General features: G+C 44.0%; 1 protein-coding gene across 1 annotated transcript; it reads left to right on the top strand.

Annotated features, from left to right (window-relative positions):
- Window positions 1-3,435: 3,435 nt before the first annotated feature.
- LOC148208812 (uncharacterized) lies at window positions 3,436-9,468 on the top strand. Its single transcript, XM_088116925.1, has 4 exons — window positions 3,436-3,651; window positions 5,221-7,501; window positions 7,570-8,096; window positions 8,177-9,468. The coding sequence occupies exons 3-4, from the start codon at window positions 7,572-7,574 to the stop codon at window positions 8,861-8,863; spliced, it is 1,212 nt and encodes a 403-aa protein (XP_087973051.1). The 5' UTR covers window positions 3,436-3,651; window positions 5,221-7,501; window positions 7,570-7,571; the 3' UTR covers window positions 8,864-9,468.
- Window positions 9,469-19,326: the final 9,858 nt, after the last annotated feature.

Genomic DNA, 19,326 nt, shown 5'->3' on the forward strand with positions numbered 1-19,326 from the left:
GGAGTGGACGATCTACATAAAAAGCTCAAGATTCGCTTGCAACATGTAATCTCATTGTTGCTCTCTCGTTTCCCATTTCGTTCTCCTTAATCCAACAACTCCACTGCCAATTGCACTTCCTAAGGAAGAGATGAGTTCAATGTATACATAAGATTGAAGATTCACCGGCCAAGATATCTTACTCTTTCTTTTAAGGTCGGAAGTTCGGTCTCTCAAGTTCAGATTCATTGATGCTCATGTTTAATATTTTTTTAAGATTATTGTTTCTTTCACACAAGTACGAGTAACTACTGGAAGAGGAGAAGGCGTATATATAAACTTCAATTCATTCTATTAATTATCATTATTACCAGTCTAAAAAAAGGGGGCCGCAAGAACTACATATGTATAAACTGAGCAGTACTTTCTGGTGTACATGCGAGTTACAGGTTAATTAGAGGGCAAAAACAGCACTTATTCTTATATATAGAGCTAAATTAATTAGAAAAAGGGGAAAAAAAAAAAAAGAACAGTGGTTCAGTAATTATAGGCTGGCCTCCTCCAAAGTCCAAAAGGTTGAAGCTCATCCCGGGCGTGGGTGAAAAAGGTAACACAAACTGCAGCTTTAAAATTCAATCTCCCAAATCCAACACATCCCCAAAAGAGAAACCCAATATGATGTTTTGGGTTAAAAAAGGGAAAAGGAAGAGAGAACTGAGGAGATTGAAAAGTAATCGATAACAGCCACAGCCACAGCGCGTTGACTCGTAGAAGAGGCCTTAAAAACCGCGGCGCAGTCGAAAAGGAGCAGCAGAAATTGATTCTGTGATCAGTCGTCTCCCTGAATGTACCAGCAAAGGAGCATGGTGGCGCAGCGGCGGAGGATGTAAATCCGCGCGCGCTGCTCCTTCACCAGCGCCGCGCACCGCCGGGAGAATCCATGCCGCGCTTTTCTCTTCCCCGATTCCGCCATCTTACCTTCCTTTTCTTTTTTTCTTTTGTGTTTTGAAATTTTGGCTGCAGCTTCCAATTTCTTTCCTGCAAGCCCAAGCAGGCTGGCTGGCTGACTACAGAGAATGTGAATGGAAGCACATATATTTATAGTCAGGGGAAGAAGGGAATTAGAAATTAATATAATATTAGAATATTATTAAGTAGAAGATTTGTGTGGAAGTGGCGAGGTATTGGAAAGAGAGGGTTGCCGATGGGGGGAGTGAACGTGGGCACTAGGATTTACCATTAGGCATTGGGGTGGGTTTTACGCTAAATATATGTGATTAAATTAAAGGAAGGTTGATTGAGATTGAAGAAGTGTGGGGGAAAGTAGTGCATAAAAAGGGGGGGATTGTATGAATGAGGACGAAGCATTTTAGATTTCGTTTATTGGAAGCCCCAAACAGGGTGCCGGCAATTTTACCTCACAATCCTCATCACACACCTTGGTTTCGATTTCCATTTGGATTTGGTTTTATTATTCTACCTTGGAATTTGGACAATGGAGCTTCTCCTCTCTTCTCTACTCGCTCTTTGGTCTTAGTGCTACTTCTTCCAATCGCACGCAACTACATTACATATATTCTCGTTTATTAATAAACTTCTCTACTTCTTATCGATTCTTTATGTGTTAATATGAACTTAACTCAACATGATTGACACATATTATGATTAAGAGGTCATGAGTTTGAATCTCTCTATCCCTACTTGTTATATTAAAAGAATTTTATTCTTTTCATTTGCATGTTTTGCTATTTACTATTTAACAACATAGTTAGGTATAAGGATTTATATTTAGTGCTAATAAAAATTTGACATTTTTTTAAAATAAAAGTTAATAGTGATTAGCACAATATGGAGTGCTAGCTAGTGACACATAAGTATTGTTGTTTACCATTATTTTTCACATCTATCAAACTATTTCTTTTACCTTTTCAAAACAAACTTATAAAGTATATTTTTTGGAGTATCGATGTTGGTATTAATCCATGTAAACAAGTTTCCATAAAGTGACGATTTTGATGTATCAAATTGATGGATACTTTGGATTACAACAAACAACAAATATGGATTACTTTAATATGCTACGAATTTCTAGCATCCTCATCATAATTCAACTGATAGTATATTACTAACTTTTAAATTTCCACCCATTTATTCGAATTACAATTCTAAAAAGTTAATTAGCTCTCTCCTTAATACTGTACACACACCTATACTCTAATCTATTAGCTTAAATTTTCAAGCACAGTAGTGGTGTAACGTGAAGATAGTGCATTTATAAACAAGTGAATATTAAATTTACTATTTATGGTCCATATTTTGAATATTACATATCTTAATATATGAATTTATAAAATTTTAGCGAGACATTAAACCTCTAAACTATATAGGAACAATGTGTTGGTTTGTAAGCTAAATGCAAACAAATTCCACATTAGTTAAGGAAATGAGTGATCCATAGTATGTATTAAAGGGATCAATTATCTTCATTGGCATAAGATATTTGGGTGAAACAAAAAGCAAAAGTCTTGAGGGTTATACCCAAAACATATAATATAATATATTGTAGAGATACGTAGGGCATTCGAACACCACTGTCCTTAACACCGTGATATAACACTTCATTATATAAATGGTGGAATTTTAGATTTGGATAGATTACACTCAATTTTCTTTGGATGAGATAGGGTTAAACAACATTATCTTAGCTCATCATTCAAAACCAAAAACTCAATCTTTTCCACGTGCTTTTGAGTTCCAAATATCACAAAGCATCAAAAGATGCGAGGCAAGGGAGAAGGACCCAATGTGCTCAACCAAACTCCTCTAATTAATTAAAAAAAAGGGTAAAAATGAGTTTAATTAAAGTTGATGGTGAGATTTGGTAATCAGAATCTATATCTTGTGGAATATAACGGCATTACGGCTTAGCTGGTCAATACGCACACTGCAGACAACCTCAATCTCCATCCGATAACGTTGCTTCACTTCACCTACGTGGTTAAGCTTAAAATAAACAAAAATTATATAAAAATAAATAAATACTAATTTAGTCCTATGTTTCATTTCATGTTGGTCCCTCGCTCCATATACTTTCAACTTTATTTATTTTTAGTTTCTATAGTTTTGAAAATTTCATTTTAGTCCTTATACTTTTAAACAGTAACTGATTTGGTTCTTATTTTCAAATTTTCAAATTTGTAACACAAGTTCGATTTAACCTATAACGAAGACTCTTTAATATAAAAGTCATATATACATTTCAAGAAATATATTAAATGTAGTCTCGTTTGAAGTTATGATAAAAAAAAATTAAAGGATCAAATAAATTAATAATAATAAATCAAAGGATGCCATTGATGGGCCGAGGCCCAAAATCACAAGATCCAGCCCGGCCCATGGGTACCCCAATGAAAGGCGTCGGCCCTTCATTCAGGTTCCGCGGGTGGAAGAGGATGGCGGGAAATGGAAGAGAGTTTAGTTTAGAGAGCCGATGTCTGGCGAATAGTTCTTTCTTCCTCCGGAGAGCAAAATCGGGATTCTTATGTAGTTATCTGAACCGTTTTAACGTCTGGAAAGAGCGGATTGAAGAAGGAAATCTTACCGTAATAAAGCGTATTGGTTCTCTTTATCGTTTTTCAACTGCAGGCCTTGTTGCTGTCGAATGGTTGCGAGGTACGGCATTGAATACAGCAATTTATCTTTTATGCTTGTGTTCGTGATTCTTTTAATGTATTTTCTGAATCTAGATTGTGAGATTGCTGTATTGCGATTTGTGATTCGGTCGTTTGAAAGTCGATTGATGATTAGATGTGAACTCATACTTGCTTATTCTGAGTATGAAACTCTTTTGTTGTGAACGTTACCAAAATCGTGTTAGTAAATTGCTTTTCTAATATAAATCTTTCAGTGGAAATGTCTGGACTACGTTATTGATGCAAGAACTGTATTAGGCATGTTTTGAAGTGGTAACTGGGCTTCTAAGATCACGACCTCAAAAAGGAAGGTAGTAATGTATAATAGATGATAAAATTTTGTTGTACTTCTTTTTGTTTTATAATCTCGTTTAGAACCTGGCGATTTTCGCTCGTTGAAGTCTGATTTGTTTGACTAAGATCCGTTGCTTTTTTCATTAATCTCAAACAAAATAGATTCTGCTGCCAGCAGGTCGACAATGATGTAGAGTAAGACATTTTGATGTGAGTCTGTGACTGTATTGATCAATAAATGTAACTATTATTATAGAGTAAATTCGGAACACAAGTTCCTAACAGCGAAATTTTCACTGGAAATGAGCACATCGTTGGAAAATGCTGGATATGGTCTAATGAGTGTGCCTGCTGTCAAGTGTGAACACCTGTATAGACTAGCAATGTCGAAGAAAAGCTATTGCCGCTGTGACAATTCCGATTGTGAAGTCTTAAATAAACCTAGATTCGGTGTAATTGTGTCTGCTATCTCCAAGCTTGTGGTCAAGCAAATTTCGTATTCAGTTAAAGACGTCTCCCTTCTCGATTATGCGCTATGTCTATCTACTAATGATCTAATTTTCCAATAGAACTGGCCAAATTGGATTTGCAACATTTTCTGTCTAACTATCTCAATAATCTTGAAATTTTTGGTCAGTCTTGTATTACCGTACAGTTTGTTTTTTAAACATTTCTGCTCTTGTTTGCTGTTTTAACTTCAGTTTGCTAACATTGCTACTATTTCAAGTGTTTTAAATTTTGGTTATGTGCTCCAAAAATTGAGATGGAAGTATGATTTCCCAACTTCTATGATTTTGATAATCACAACACTTTCCTCATTAAATGATAAGACCACAACCATCATGATTTAGTGCAAGGGCAGGAACATGAAAACTTGCTTCCTATTAGAGTGGCAGGTATTCCAAAAATAAAAGGATTCTTAAGTTCCCTGCTCTTAACCCTTGGAGTGAATGAATTCCTAGAAATATCATGTTTGTTTTAACATTAATAATTTACTAGGAATCATTGCAATTTCTGAAGTTCAGTTAAAAATCTTACATGAAGCTCTTTAAGCGTGCATCTGTGATTACTCAGCTGGTGAGCTGTACGTGTGATATCCAGTGTCTGTGCCTGAGCTGAAAATATAGTTATGGAGATCTGTTTTTCATATCACCTATTGATGGCATGCATCCTTGGCGTGTTAACAACCTAATCAACCCTCCTACGAGACTGTAATGGAATTTTTTTCAGTAACTTACATGTTTCTAATGTGCAGGTGCCTACTTTAATTGCTGTTTGTGAGAGCATTTAGCTTACCTTCCAACGGCGGCATTGGACAGAGATGGGTTGGTACTTTTTGACCATGTAGTTTCATCTTCTGAATTCTTATACATCTGGAGATCATCAAATTCAAAGTAGCAACTGACTTGAGTGAAGCCGATAAAGCTAATTGGCAGTAAGCAGAGGGCAACTTCATTGTTTTCTTTTTCCTATGATCATTGGTTTGGTGTGGTGTAGAAATTAGCTATACGAGGGAGAAGTTTTCTGCTTCACGTTCCTAAAGTCTATATAACCTTTCAATTTTGGATTTTGGAACTTGACAGTGACCGGGAGGAAGCGATTACTTTGTAAAAGTCAGCACGAGGCCAAGATTCGGCTGCTAACTGAAGACCTTCTCGATAATGAAATAAACCTTCATGGCTGATGTCTTCAAAAACTTTGAAATTTAAGGAAGACGATCTTTACATGCTCATCAGGCCATAGGGCCGGGTGATCATTGTTTATGCAAGGATATGCACAACAGTGTATTTCAGATTGCAGCTCGAACTCGGCTTCCGGACCGATTTGAATACTTGGGCGGACTTGCACAGAAAGGTGAGCACTCCGACGATCAAGTTAGTATAGGTCGGATTCCCAGTTTAGTTCGAGGTCAGAAATTATCGTACCTGATCGTGGAGTGAAGTCTTCTACTTATGGGTGGTAGTCCCGCTAATCTCGCGACGGTTATGCCCGGTAATCTCGGGACCGTCGGTTACACCCGGTAATCTCGGGACTGACGGTTACACCCGATAATCACGCCGCTGACAGTAGTTCACATCGGCCCCCACCGAGCTTCCTGGTAGGTCGGACCTCGGCCAGGTTCACCTCAGCCCTCATACTTAGTATCTGTCAACGCTAGTGGTGGTGATCTTGGCGGTTCGAGCTGGGGCATGACTCATGGTCACCTTGGGGCACCAATGGCCGTCCTCCACGTGTCCAGGGTATTCTTTCCCCCAAACATTGGCTCCCTCTCTGTCTGGTCTGATCTCGACCTGGTAGAGAAGTTCATTTGATTCGCTCCGGACACGTGGCGACTTCCTATTCGTGGGAAACCATAACCGTTGCGGTGGATTTATCATCGGAATATTCAAATATTCCGACGCTTCGGATCTCCGGGAGGATCCTAACCGCTCGTTGATTACACATGTACGGTGGGGAAATTTCCCGACGAGCTATAAATACCCCCAACCCTTCAGGTCATACCTTACGTTTCCTGAATTCTTGGAGTTCGATCTGAAGGCAGCTCGAACCCTCGGTAGGTCGGTCTCTTCCATCACTTTCTCTTTCGAACGTAGTTGCCATGCCGTCCTCTTCTAGCAGCAACTTAGGATCTGATGAGGTTTTAGCCCGTAGGTTAGAGTCCGAGTTCGAGGAGATAGAAAACTTTAGGTTCTCCGATGACGGGGAGGATAGTGATGCATCCACCTCGGGTCAGGGTTTGGAATACCCTTCTAGGATACCTGAGCACTACCTCGGATCCCTTCGTAGGGGGTTCGCTATCTCTGAGAACATCCTCCTTAGGATTCCGGAGGAGGGGGAGAGAGCTGACAATCCTCCAGAGGGATGGGTCACTCTCTACTTCAAAATGTTTGAGTACGGCCTCTGGCTTTCCCTTCACCCTTTTGTCCAAGAATTTCTCTTCCGGACTGGGTTGGCTCCGGCTCAAGTGGCCCCCAATTGGTGGGGTGTCATGTTCGCTTTGGCCATCCTTTTTTGGCTTCGAGCTCGGGATAGTGAAGAGGCCGAGCTGTTGGATGTAGACCAGCTCCTCGCGTGCTTCGAAGCGAAAAGGATAGCTAAGAAGCCTGGTCGGTTCTATATGTGCTCAAGGAAAGGCGCAGGCGGTAGAGTTAAGGGGCCGACCTCCATCAAGGGATGGGTGAGGAAGTGGTTCTACGCTTCTGGGGAATGGCTTGCAAAGGACGAGTCAGGTCGTTCCTTCTTTGACGTTCCCACTAGGTTTGGGAACCTAGGTACGGAGTAGTTCTTACTTTTTGTGATTTTCTTTCCTGTCATTCAGGTCTAACTCGGATTTTGTCTTCGTGCAGTTTCAATCCGACCAGTCCTCGAGCTTACGCAAGCCTCTTTCGACACGTTGAAATATTACAAGGAGCATTTTCCGAGGGGTAGGAAGGTCGGAACCTTGGTGACCGACAAGCTGCTGCTTGAGTCCGGGCTGCTAGATTACAACCCTGCAGTTCGTCCCATTGAATCCTCAAGGCCGAACTCCGAATTAGGTATGCCGAGCTTGCTACCCCCTCATTTTCCTCTAACTTTGTGCTGATTTCTCTCTTTTGTTTTGCAGCCATGGTTTGCGGGTTTGCGAGTAACGTGAAACGCAAGTCCAAGGGCCGAGCCCATGCTCTTGAGGCTACCCAGAGTTCGAAACCTGTCACTCCTGCTGTGGTAGGGCCAGCCTCTGAAGATCCAGCCCCAGTGATCGAGCTGGAGTCTTCTGGGGGTCCTTCGAGGGAGAAGCGCCTCAGGGATCAGACCGAGGCGGTGGACGTCTCGCCCTTGGGCGAGGAGGTGAGGGAGGAAGTCCCTCTGAAGCGAAGGAGGAAGAAGAAGAAGACCACCTCCCCCTTGGAGGTCGGAGCTCGTGGGGTCTTGCCTGCGAGCTTCGCAGATCGAGTGGACGATCCTGAGGCCAGGATGGGCGGGACGTCCGACGTGACAGCACGGTTCAGAATCGAGCCGTCAAGTTCTGGGGTGAGGGACCAGGTGTCCCGCATCTCGGCTGCAAGTTTGGACCGCTGCCTCAGAAGATCGTCCAAATTTGTAAGTGACCCGGGGTCCGTCCTGCAGAGGACCATCGACTACGCCGCTGAGGTAAGATTGGTGTCTCCATTTTTGCTTAATTTACCTAACAGGTAGCTCGGTCTAACTTTCTTCTTTGTACTTTTTCTCAGGCGTTTGTTGCCTCCATTCAATCGGCTCTGGCCGTGAAGGCCGAGTTGGATGGGAGGGAAGCTCTGACAGCGAGGGAGAAAGAGGAGTTCTCTGCTGCTTTGGAGGCTGCCTCTTCCACCATGAAGGATGAGCTGCTAAAAGCTCACTCTGAGGTGGAAATTTTGAAGGCTGAGGTGGAGGCCAAGGTCGAGCTGCTGAAGAAAGAAGAGGACAGACGCAAGGCCCAGCTCCGAGCTGCCCATGCTATCACCAAGGACTTGGAGAAGGACAAGTTCCAACTCCTCACGGAGAAAGACGACATGCTCCAGGCGCTTGAAGCGAAGGAGGAGGAGCTGAAGCACGCGACTGCTGAGCTGGAGATGGTGAAGGAGCGTCTCAGTAATGGAGCCCTATTGGAGGAATCGTTCAGGCAACATCCTAACTTTGATGGATTTGCCAAAGACTTCTCTGACGCGGGCTTCAAGTTTCTCATGAAGGGCATTGCTTCCGACATGCCTGACCTTCAGATCGATCTCGGTGGTCTGAAGAAGAGATATGCTGAGCAGTGGGCGTCTGGGCCTAGTGGCACCCCTGGCCCCCAAGCGTTGGTGGATAAGTACGTCAGAGATCTGGACTCTGACTACTCCGACCTCGAAGAGGATCAGGTCGGCACCACTCAAGAGGGCGCTCCTCAAGCAGGCTCTTAGGCGATCACCTTTCATGAGACCTTTCTCTGTCTTTCTTCTCTTCTTTTGTAAGTATTAGGGCAGAGTTGCAAGGTCTATAAGCCTTGGCTCTGCTTTTCATTCAATAAAGAGGCTTCTCATTCGTTTTTACTTTGTTGCCTTCTTTCTTCGTTTTTCCTTCAAGTTGAAGCCAATGTCACCTCGCGTCTCGTACCTTTGAGGTCGCGCCATTAACTAAAATACTTGAAATTTTGAACTCGGATCGCTGTCTAGTATTCAATGCATTGCACCAACTCTGGACTTTTTAACATCACACCTTTAACTTAAAAACGTTAAAAGGCTAAAATCCTAAGTCCATAACTGTTCTTCATATCGCATCTCGTACCCTTAGGTTTAAAGGCTTGATCATTCTGAACTTTTCACATCGCCCCCTTACCTTGAATGTTTGAATTTTAAGTTCACCAACGGTTTTGGCATCGCACCTCGTACCCTTAGGTTTTGGAGGATTGAATTTTAACCGACTGCTGGAATGTGATCGTGTGGGAGTCCGTGACCCCCATTTAATTTCTGGTCGAACTCGGAATCATGAAATTAAATCATCACATTTATTCCGATCACAATCCCATTGAAACAGTTTTTACAGATCCATTGAAAACTATTTTGGCATTTCAAGGATAATAACGCTTCAGGTGCTCAGCGTTCCATGGGTGCGCGAGGACGTCTCCTTTCAGATCGGCCAATATGTACGTCCCAGGTCAGACTATTCCCTTGACCATAAACGGCCCCTCCCAGGTCGGGTCAAGGGCACCCACATGGGTTTGGACCTTCCTTAAGACCAGATGTCCGACTTGGAAGGTCCGAGGTCGAACGCGGGCGTTGTAGTGTCTGGCCATTCTGCCCTGATATTCCGCCAGGCGTAGCTGGGCCATTGCTCTTCTTTCTTCCAACAAGTCGAAGTTGAGGAGCAGCTCTTCCTCATTTGCTGTAGGCTCGTAATGCTCTACTCTGTCAGATGGCATGCCGATCTCAACCGGGACTACAGCTTCGGAGCCGAAGGCCAGGGAGAACGGGGTCTCACCCGTCGATTCTCTTTGGGTGGTCCGGTACGACCATAGAATCTCTGGTAGCTCCTCGGCCCACCTGCCTTTCTTGGAGTCCAGTCTAAGTTTGATGCCTCGCTTGATGATCTTGTTCACTGCCTCTACCTGCCCATTTGCTTGCGGATGTGCGGGGGACGAGCTAAGGTGACTTATGCCAAGCTTGCTGCAAAAGTCTTTAAATTTGGCGTTGTCAAACTGCTTCCCATTGTCTGTCACAATGGCCTGCGGTATACCAAAGCGACATATGATATTTGTCCATACGAAGGACGTGACTCTGGCTTTCGTTATGTGGGAGAGCGCCTCTGCCTCGACCCACTTTGTGAAGTAATCCACAGCAACCACAGCGAACTTAGTCTGGCCCTTGCCCAAAGGGAAATGACCAATGATATCTACCCCCCACTGCGCGAATGGCCACGGGGCCGAGATGGGGGTGAGCAGCTCGGGAGGTTGGTGGATTATGGTTCCGTAGCGTTGGCAATTGTCGCAAGTTCTAACGAACTTCTTGGCGTCCTGGCTGAGGGTCGGCCAATAGTATCCTTGTTGGATCGCTTTGGCTGACAGCGACCGGGCGCCTGAGTGATTGCCGCACACTCCTTCGTGGATTTCTCTGAGGACGTACAGGCCCTCTTTAGGGGTTAGGCATCTCAATAGAGGCAGGGAAAAGCCGCGTCGGTACAATGCTCCACCTCGGACCACGAACCGAGCTGCTCGCCTTGCCAACTTTCTGCGCTCCTTAGGGTATTGTGGTGAATTGCCCCTAATGAAGTCCGCAATCGGGTCCATCCATGAGGACTCTGGAGCGCCGATCTCCATCAGATCTGGCTCTGAGATCGAGGGATTATCTAAGATCTCGACGGGGACCGACCTGGCCAGGTCGGTCTCGTACGCCGATGCTAACTTGGCCAAGGCGTCAGCATTAGAATTTTCTGCTCGGGGAACCCGGCTTACTTCGTAAGTTCGAAACTGGGCGAGGTACGATCTGACCTTGCCCAAATACTTCTCCATTCGGGAGTCTTTGGCTTGGTACTCTTCCTTGATCTGGCTCACAACCAGCTGGGAATCGCTGAAGACCTTAACACAAGAGGCCCCCAATGCTCTAGCGATTCGCAGACCGGCAATAAATGCTTCATACTCAGCCTCGTTGTTAGAAGTCCGGAAGCCGAACCGCAAGGCATACTCAAATCGCTCGCCTCCTGGTCCGAGCAAGAGGACCCCGGCCCCACACCCCTTCTCATTGGAGGATCCGTCGACATAGATTGTCCACGGTAGGTCGGACTCGCTCAGCTCGGAAGGTGGTGTGAGCTCGGCTATGAAATCTGCCGCTGCTTGTCCTTTCAACGCAGTTCTGGGTTCGAACTGGATGTCGTACTCACTTAGCTCCATTGCCCACTTCATCAGGCGTCCAGAAGCTTCTGGCTTATGGAAGATGTTTTTTAGGGGCAAGTTAGTGAGCACCACCACAGTATGGGCTTGGAAGTATGGTCTAAGCCGTCGGGCCGATGTGACTAAAGCGAGAGCCAACTTTTCCATTTGAGGGTATCTGGTCTCGGCTTCGGTCATAGCCTTGCTTGTGTAGTAGACCGGGTTTTGCCGCGCTTCCTCTTGCCTGATTAGGGCCGAGCTGACGGCACTGTCAGACACTGCTAAGTACAACTGGAGCTTGTCCCCTGGCAGGGGTTTGGCGAGCAAAGGTGCCGAGCAGAGGTAACTTTTCAACTGCTGAAATGCTTGCTCGCACTCCGTTGTCCATTCAAACGGCCCTTTCTTTCGTAGGACTTTGAAGAAAGGAAGGCACTTATCTGTCGATCTTGAAACAAACCGGTTCAGGGCCGCAATCCTGCCATTGAGGCACTGGAGCTGCTTCAGCGTCTTAGGTGCCTCCATCTCGAGCACGACTTTAATCTTTTCGGGGTTGGCCTCGATTCCCCGGTTGTTCACCATGAAGCCAAGGAATTTTCCCGAAGAGACTCCAAAGGCACATTTAGCTGGGTTGAGCTTCATTTGATATGTCTTCAGAACCTCGAAGGCTTCGGTCAGATCGGAGAGATGCGACTTAGACTGCTTGCTCTTGACAAGCCTGTCGTCCACATACACCTCCATATTCCGGTCGATCTGCTTGGCGAACATTTTGTTCACCATTCTCTGGTAGGTCGCTCCTGCGTTCTTTAAACCGAAGGACATGACCTTGTAACAGTACAGACCTTGGTCTGTTATGAATGCGGTATGATCTTGATCTGGGACATGCATCTTGATTTGGTTATACCCAGAGTAGGCGTCCATGAAAGTGAGCAGTTCGTGCCCGGCTGTGGCGTCCAAGAGCTGATCAATCCTCGGCAGTGGGAAGCAATCTTTCGGGCATGCCTTATTTAAGTTCGTAAAATCTACGCACATTCTCCACTTTCCGTTAGATTTTTTAACTAATACAACATTGGAGAGCCACTCGGGATACAAAATTACTCTTATGTATTCAGCTTTCAAAAGTTTGCTAACTTCCTCAACAATTACATCACTCCACTCCTTGTTTATAGGTCTTCTTTTTTGCTTTACAGGTCGGAATGACGGATCTATGCTGAGGCGATGCGTCATAATTTTCGGGTCAATGCCAGGCATGTCCTCATGGGACCACGCAAAGACATCCGAGTTCGATCTGAGGAAGTGGATTAGCTCCTTTCTGTCGGTGGCCCCCAGCTCGGTTCCTATGCTTACTTGCTTCCCGGGACTAAGCAGAGGAACAATCTCGAGCTCCTCAGTGGGTGCGGCAAACTCTCTCCTCGGCAGGTCGGCCTCGAACCCGAGCATCCCATCCCTACCGGCGAGAGTTTCGAGGGCGCAGACCGATGAGCCTTTGAGTGTAGAGGCATAACACTCCCTCGAAGCGGTTTGTTCTCCCTGGACCGTGCCCACGCCATTGGGGGTGGAATACTTCAAAACTTGATGAAGTGTCGAGGGAATGGCCCGAAATGAGTGGATGATGGGTCTCCCAAAGATGGCGTTATAGGCCGATCTACCGTCAATTACCACGAACTCGGCCATTTGGGTGACCTGAGTTTGGTCCTGCCCAAGTGTGACCGGCAAGTCGATGCAACTCTCTGGAATGACCGATTCTCCAGAGAACCCAACCAACGGTGTCGGGCTTTTCGTCAATTGCGACCTCGTCCATCCCAGGGCGAGGTAGGTCGGTAAGGACAGGATGTTAGCAGATGCGCCTCCGTCTACCAGCACCCTCCTAACCACCACATGATCAATCAAGGGAGCGATCACAAGTGCATCATTGTGGGGCAGGTGGACCTCCTCCAAGTCTGCACCGTCGAAGGTGATTGGGCAGGTCGGCCTCTGCTCCCTGATGATGCACGCCTCGCGCATGGCTGCACGAGCTAACTCCTTTCTTTTATGTCCGGACTGACCCCCGCTTGGCCCTCCGAAAATGGTATTGATGACCGCAGGTCGGTCAGTGCGCCGGGGCGGCGTCCTCGAACGCTTTCGCTCTTCCTTTTTCTCTGCCGAACTGGTCCTGGGCTTTCCCACAAATTTCTTGAAGTAGCCATCTTGAATTAGATCCTCAATTTGGCGCTTCAACTCCCAGCAATCCGACGTGTTGTGGCCGTGCTCCCGATGGAAGCGGCAATACTTGTCCTTGCTGCGCCTCTCCGGGGCTCCCCGAAGCTTCTCAGGACGCCTGAGTAGTTTTTCCATTTCAGACTCCTCGATGTTCGTTAGGATCTCGAAAATTGGAATCGTGGTCGGGGTGAAGCGTTCGTAAGGTCGGCTCCTGGTAGGTCCGTTCTCCGCCCTTTGATACTCAACTCGGCCGCTGGAAAAGGATCCCTTGTCCTTGGACTTGGGATCTGCCTTTTCTATATCTTTTCCACTTCTGCCCCGGCCGATCTTTCGTTCTGGTCGGTTGGTTTTGGTTCGGAGGAGCTCCTGTCCATCGATGACTTTCTTCGCTTTCTGAAGCACCTCGGCGAAGGTGGCCGGGGCCTCCTCTCCAAGTTTCACCGTGAGGGCTTCGTCGGCTAGACCGATGAGAAAATAGCACATGGCTGAGTCATCGGAGCAGTGTGCGACCTTCAATTGCTCCACCTGGAATCTGGTGACATATTCTCGCAGCGTCTCACCCTCCTTCTGTCTGATGGTGGCGAGATGGGTCGCTGTCTTTTTGTCATAATGCCGAGAAGAGAACTGGGCGAGGAACTCCCTTCTCAGTTGAGAGTAGGTCGAGATCGACCTGGCTGGCAGCCTCCGATACCACAATCGCGCGCGGCTAGTAAGCGCGATCTGAAAGGCACGACATTTGATTGCGTCTGATGCCGCTTGGAAATCCATGAGGCCTTCAAAGACCTCAACATAATCCTTGGGGTCCTTTGACCCATCATAAGGTTTCACGGTAGGAGCTTTGAACTTCGGAGGGATCGGTGCTTCCAAAACGTCCGAGGTGAAGGGCGATCCTCCCAAGTCGCCATCGTTCAGTGGACCTTCTTTCTGCTCACATTTGGCATTTAAGACCTCCATCTGAGCGTCGAGCTGGCCCCTCAGCTGGTCGAACTCCTCCCTTGTAATCACTCCTACAGGAGTTGCTGGGTTGCGAGAGGATTCAGCCTGCTGGTTGGAGCTCCTGTGTGAGCGGGATGGTGACTGTCTTTTTCGGAGAGATGAGCCTCTCTTTCTGTTGAGGTGTTCACGGAGGTCTCCTCTCTGGCGAGTGTGTCCCTCGCTCTCGTTGTCCTCGGGATGTTCCTCCTCGACTGGGCCGAGGTGGGAACCCCTTTGCTCGCGTATGCCAACGCGCGCCACTCGGTTCTCAGATCGAGACCCTGCGCCTGCAGCTAATATCATTTCGTTATACATTTCCTCTATGGACCGCATTTGCGTGCGCATTGCCTTCATTTCTCTCTGGAGTGCGTCAAAGTTCTCACTTGTTGGAGCCGGGGCTGGACCCCGGGCGCCCTTCTTAGAGGTCCCACCTCGGCCACGGGTGGCCTTGGATGTCCTTGGGTGCGCAGGTGGTAGGACAGGGGCGGTGATTCGTGCCGACCTGCGGAGGGGTTCTGTTGCTAGGCCGTCGTGACCTTGCCCCTCTACCACTGCTGCTCCGACCTCCCTCTGGTGGGCATCGCTGGCAGCTAGAGTCCTTCGATCTGCCGTATTGGTCGAGTTTGCTGGTTGAACCATTTTCGCTCGCGTGTTGGTTTAAAAGAATTGGGATGACTTATATTGTCTTTCCCACAGACGGCGCCAAATGTTTATGCAAGGATATGCACAACAGTGTATTTCAGATTGCAGCTCAAACTCGGCCTCCGGACCTATCTGAATACTTGGGCGGACCTGCAAAGAAAGGTGAGCACTCCGACGATCAAATCAGTATAGGTCGGATTCCCAGTTTAGTTCGAGGTCAGAAATCATCGTACCTGATCGTGGAGTGAAGTCCTCTACTTATGGGTGGTAGTCCCGCTAATCTCGCGACGGTTACGCCCGGTAATCTCAGGACCGTCGGTTACACCCGGTAATCTCGGGACTGACGGTTACACCCGATAATCACGCCGCTGACAGTAGTTCACATCGGCCCCCACCGAGCTTCCCGGTAGGTCGGACCTCGGCCAGGTTCACCTCGGCCCTCATACTTAGTATCTGTCAACGCTAGTGGTGGTGATCTTGGCGGTTCGAGCTGGGGCATGACTCATGGTCACCTTGGGGCACCAATGGCTGTCCTCCACGTGTCCAGGGTATTCTTTCCCCCAAACAATCATTAAGGTAACGTTCACTTTATATAACCCTTTTGGCCAATCTTCTATGACATATTTCCATGGAATTTTTTCATGGCATTTGTATGCATATAGCTTCTAACTATTACTGCGAAGTTCTTTCGTAAAATACGGGTCTGATATTTGAATCTGTACATAAGCCAGTTGAATGTGTAATGAGACTCAGAATCCTGGACTTAGTCAGATCGTTTACTCTGGAACTCTTACTTCATATAAACCCTACGTCCCTATGCAATTAAAAAAAAAAGCTAGATCCTGTTTAGGAAAGATAAATGTGGGAAAATTTGGCAGACGGGAAATTACATTAGTCTCATGAAGGCATTTGTCCGCATTTCCAAGTATATACTATGTTTGTCTTGAATTTTTATTAGTACGGGATTGAACCAAGTAAGGCATTTTAACCGTCGAGTTATGCTCCTAGCTATTTAATTATTTCTAATTTGCGGTGGAGTGGCCAAATCGAACATAGCTCAAGTGGTTGAGACATCCTCAATCCCACCCACACATGTTGTATTAAAAAAATAAATAAATTTGCGGTGGGGTGTTTGTGAAATAAATTATATAGCTTCGCCCAGTAGAGGAAAGATGGGAATCCCGTGGGCTTGGGTATGTGGGCTGTAAATATGGACGTCCAGGTCTAGTTTAAAGTCTGGACTAAAGTTTTGACTTCTCACAGGAAATAGGAGAGTTAATGAAAAATAGTCAAAAGATCGTGTCCACCAGAATAGCTGAAGCTGGCATTGACTCAGTTGAGGGAAGAGAAATCGTGCGTATCTTGCATCTCGCTCCAAGACGTCCACCTACGAAGGTATTTTTCTAAACACATTTAAAATTAATATATTCTGGATAGGTATTATATATACATACATAAACATATGTATATGTATATGTACATACATAATCATTTATATTATACAATATATATAATTGCAATTATATTCTGGACATTTCTCACATCAAGTAAACTTCAGTTTATTTCTCTCTTTTATTTTATTGTACACGTTTTCAGAGAGAGAGAGGTTTTCTAGTTTTATTTCATTGCCCCAATTTTCAAAGTGATATTAAGGATTGCAGGCGTTAAGGAGGCAGATGAAGTACCGATTTTAGGCTATAATTTAGTTTTTTGGTTGAATCTTTAGTAGGTAAAATTGTTCGTTTTGCTAACTAATTTTATGAATTGAAACAACATAACTATATTTGTTTCTGAAATCTATCTTAAATACAGACTACACCTCATAATTCTAGAATCTATTCCTCTACCCAATCTAAACACGTACTGTAAAAAAGTGAGAAATACTTTTATTTATTTTTATTTTTAATTTTTTTTATATTAAGAAGGTCATTTTTCAGAAACCATAAAGAATAAGAATTTTAAAGTATTCTTCAAAATTTTGTCCTTAAAAAAGAAGATAGTTATTGTAGAAATGTTTTCTAGACAATCCCGATCCGGAGTAGTAATAGTTTTCCATTCGCGGGGCTATCCGTGTTGTGATTTGAGAATAAGAAACTATGAAAGTCCGTCCAGGTCCATAAAGGCAGAGCAAAGTCAACTGTAGCATTCATTTGCCACCTGGATAGCTTACAGAGCAAACGTGTCGGCGATTTACGCGTCGCAACCTGCCCTTGGATTTTACTGTCGACTCCTTTTCAATAGATCGTCATCTACTCTACTCCCTTCCCTTAATCAACCCAATATATTGTAGTTGTAGAACCCATCACTCTTCCTACCGACTTCTTCAATATAAAACGAAACATTTTTTCTTTTTATATAAAGTAATGATAGTTTGATTGGCTCGAGTTGATCATTTTTCTGCCAGCTGTTATATATGAAATAACGTCCTTCCTATTCCTTTTTTATCTCTCAGTAGTTGGTGTTCCAAAAAATATATATATTTTTTGAAAAAAAAGTATAGGCAAATAGATTATTATCTAAGTTCTTCGTATTTTCTCCTTCTACGGGATAAAAAGCAGGTATAACTAGAATAAAAGAAATAAAAAATAAGAATAGAAATAACACGAGAGAGATTATATTAGTTTATCCTGATTTTGGTACTACATTCAGTCGCAAGAGCAAGTTTTACGGGCCTCTTTCTCAAGATATCACTATATACTATAATGACTACCTTGCTTCTAAGTACCCAACAATTGTTACCTTGAACTACACAATTAAAATACTTACTAAACCCATGAGATGCAGATTCCTCTACACTACCTACAACTAAATTTTCTTTTGGATTCTGTACAACAACCTTAACAACAAAAGTACGTTTATAAGGAAGCAATATCTTAATCTTTACAAGAAGCGATATTCTAATCCTGGGGAAATTTATAGTAGTGTGAAAATTCAATTCCTTGTAGGACACAGGTCACTTGGTTTAGCTCCATTCCTAATGTATATTTGGAGAGTAGAAACTTGTAAGTTGTAACGGTCAAAATTATAATCAATTTTCTGTTAAAGATTTGATTTTTAATTTATCTTGTAATCATTAAATTAACTATCTTTTAGTTCAAGAAATGTGGGAGCGAGAGATCAAACTATTGACTTTTAAGGATAGTATGGATGCTTTTGTTCTATGTTCAGATTAACTATACTAAAGAAATTCGTTGCAAATAAAATTGGACGTATATTGATTTTCAAAACATTTGTATTTTAAACTTATTCTGTGATACTTATACAAATTTGTGATGGTTTCCACAGTTTTTGATATATATAGTTCATCTTTGTAGAAAAGGAAAATTGTCTTCTCTATTTTCTCTCAACTCAAGTAAAATACATTTACTTTATTGCCCATAATTCTCTTAAAGTCAATGTTCTTGGATTCTCCCACTAGGATATGCCATAGACTGCTTGATATCTCAATTTATAGGCAAATATCTATGCTCGTCTAGTAATTGGCATTCTTGTGAAAAGGAGATAAATTCATGTTGAGTTATTCTCATGTCACCTAAAAGTGTGACGAAGAAAAATAAATTTAAAATAAATTTAGTTGGGATGTAAATATAATCCACATTGATTAGAAGTAGGAAAAAATCATGCCCATGTAAGCAAAGACAATATCTTTGTTGATGTGAGATCTTTTGGATATGTGAGTTTAAGCCAAGTATGTGAAAATACCGTGTCTATCCCCCTTCAAGAATTTTTGGCATCATAGCTGAAGTGTTTTGTCCCATGATGCACCTGCTGTTCTAAATGTATATTTATTGGACTTGGTTTGGCCTTTTAACTTGGAGTTGAATTAAACTTATTGTCAATTGAGGTTTGGAAAAGGACAAATATTTAGTGGCATTTTGAGCAAGTGGGTGCAACCAGAAGGAGGTGAGAGGAAGATAACTTTATAATTGCAATTGCAATCATTTTGTTTTAGTAAGGTATTATTGTCTGAAGCAGTTTTCAGTGATTCAAAATGTACTAAAAGGAAATTACTGTCAATAGAGAAGTTGAACTCTGGGATTGAATACGACATGACGTAAACCGAGTATTGACCCAAAGAAACAAATAGAGTGAAGTGAGAGGAAAAAGGATGTCCCAGCGATGGAAGTTTCCAAAGTTAAAATATGTTCTTAGTTTCTGCTTTTCGATCGATTATGGTAATATTTTGGGCTGTGTTTTTGTTATGATTTA

This window comes from Momordica charantia, assembly GCF_013281855.1.
Source record: "Momordica charantia cultivar OHB3-1 chromosome 9 unlocalized genomic scaffold, Mcharantia_2.0 BLBB01000009.1, whole genome shotgun sequence".
Classification (NCBI taxonomy): domain Eukaryota; kingdom Viridiplantae; phylum Streptophyta; class Magnoliopsida; order Cucurbitales; family Cucurbitaceae; genus Momordica; species Momordica charantia.

What these genes read in the sequence shown, in the direction of transcription:
- LOC148208812 (XM_088116925.1), top strand. Translation starts at nt 7,572, where the DNA reads ATGGTTTGCGGGTTTGCGAGTAACGTGAAACGCAAGTCCAAGGGCCGA. An exon ending in CCATCGACTACGCCGCTGAG is followed by an intron (nt 8,097 to 8,176) that starts GTAAGATTGGTG and finishes ACTTTTTCTCAG; the next exon opens with GCGTTTGTTGCCTCCATTCA.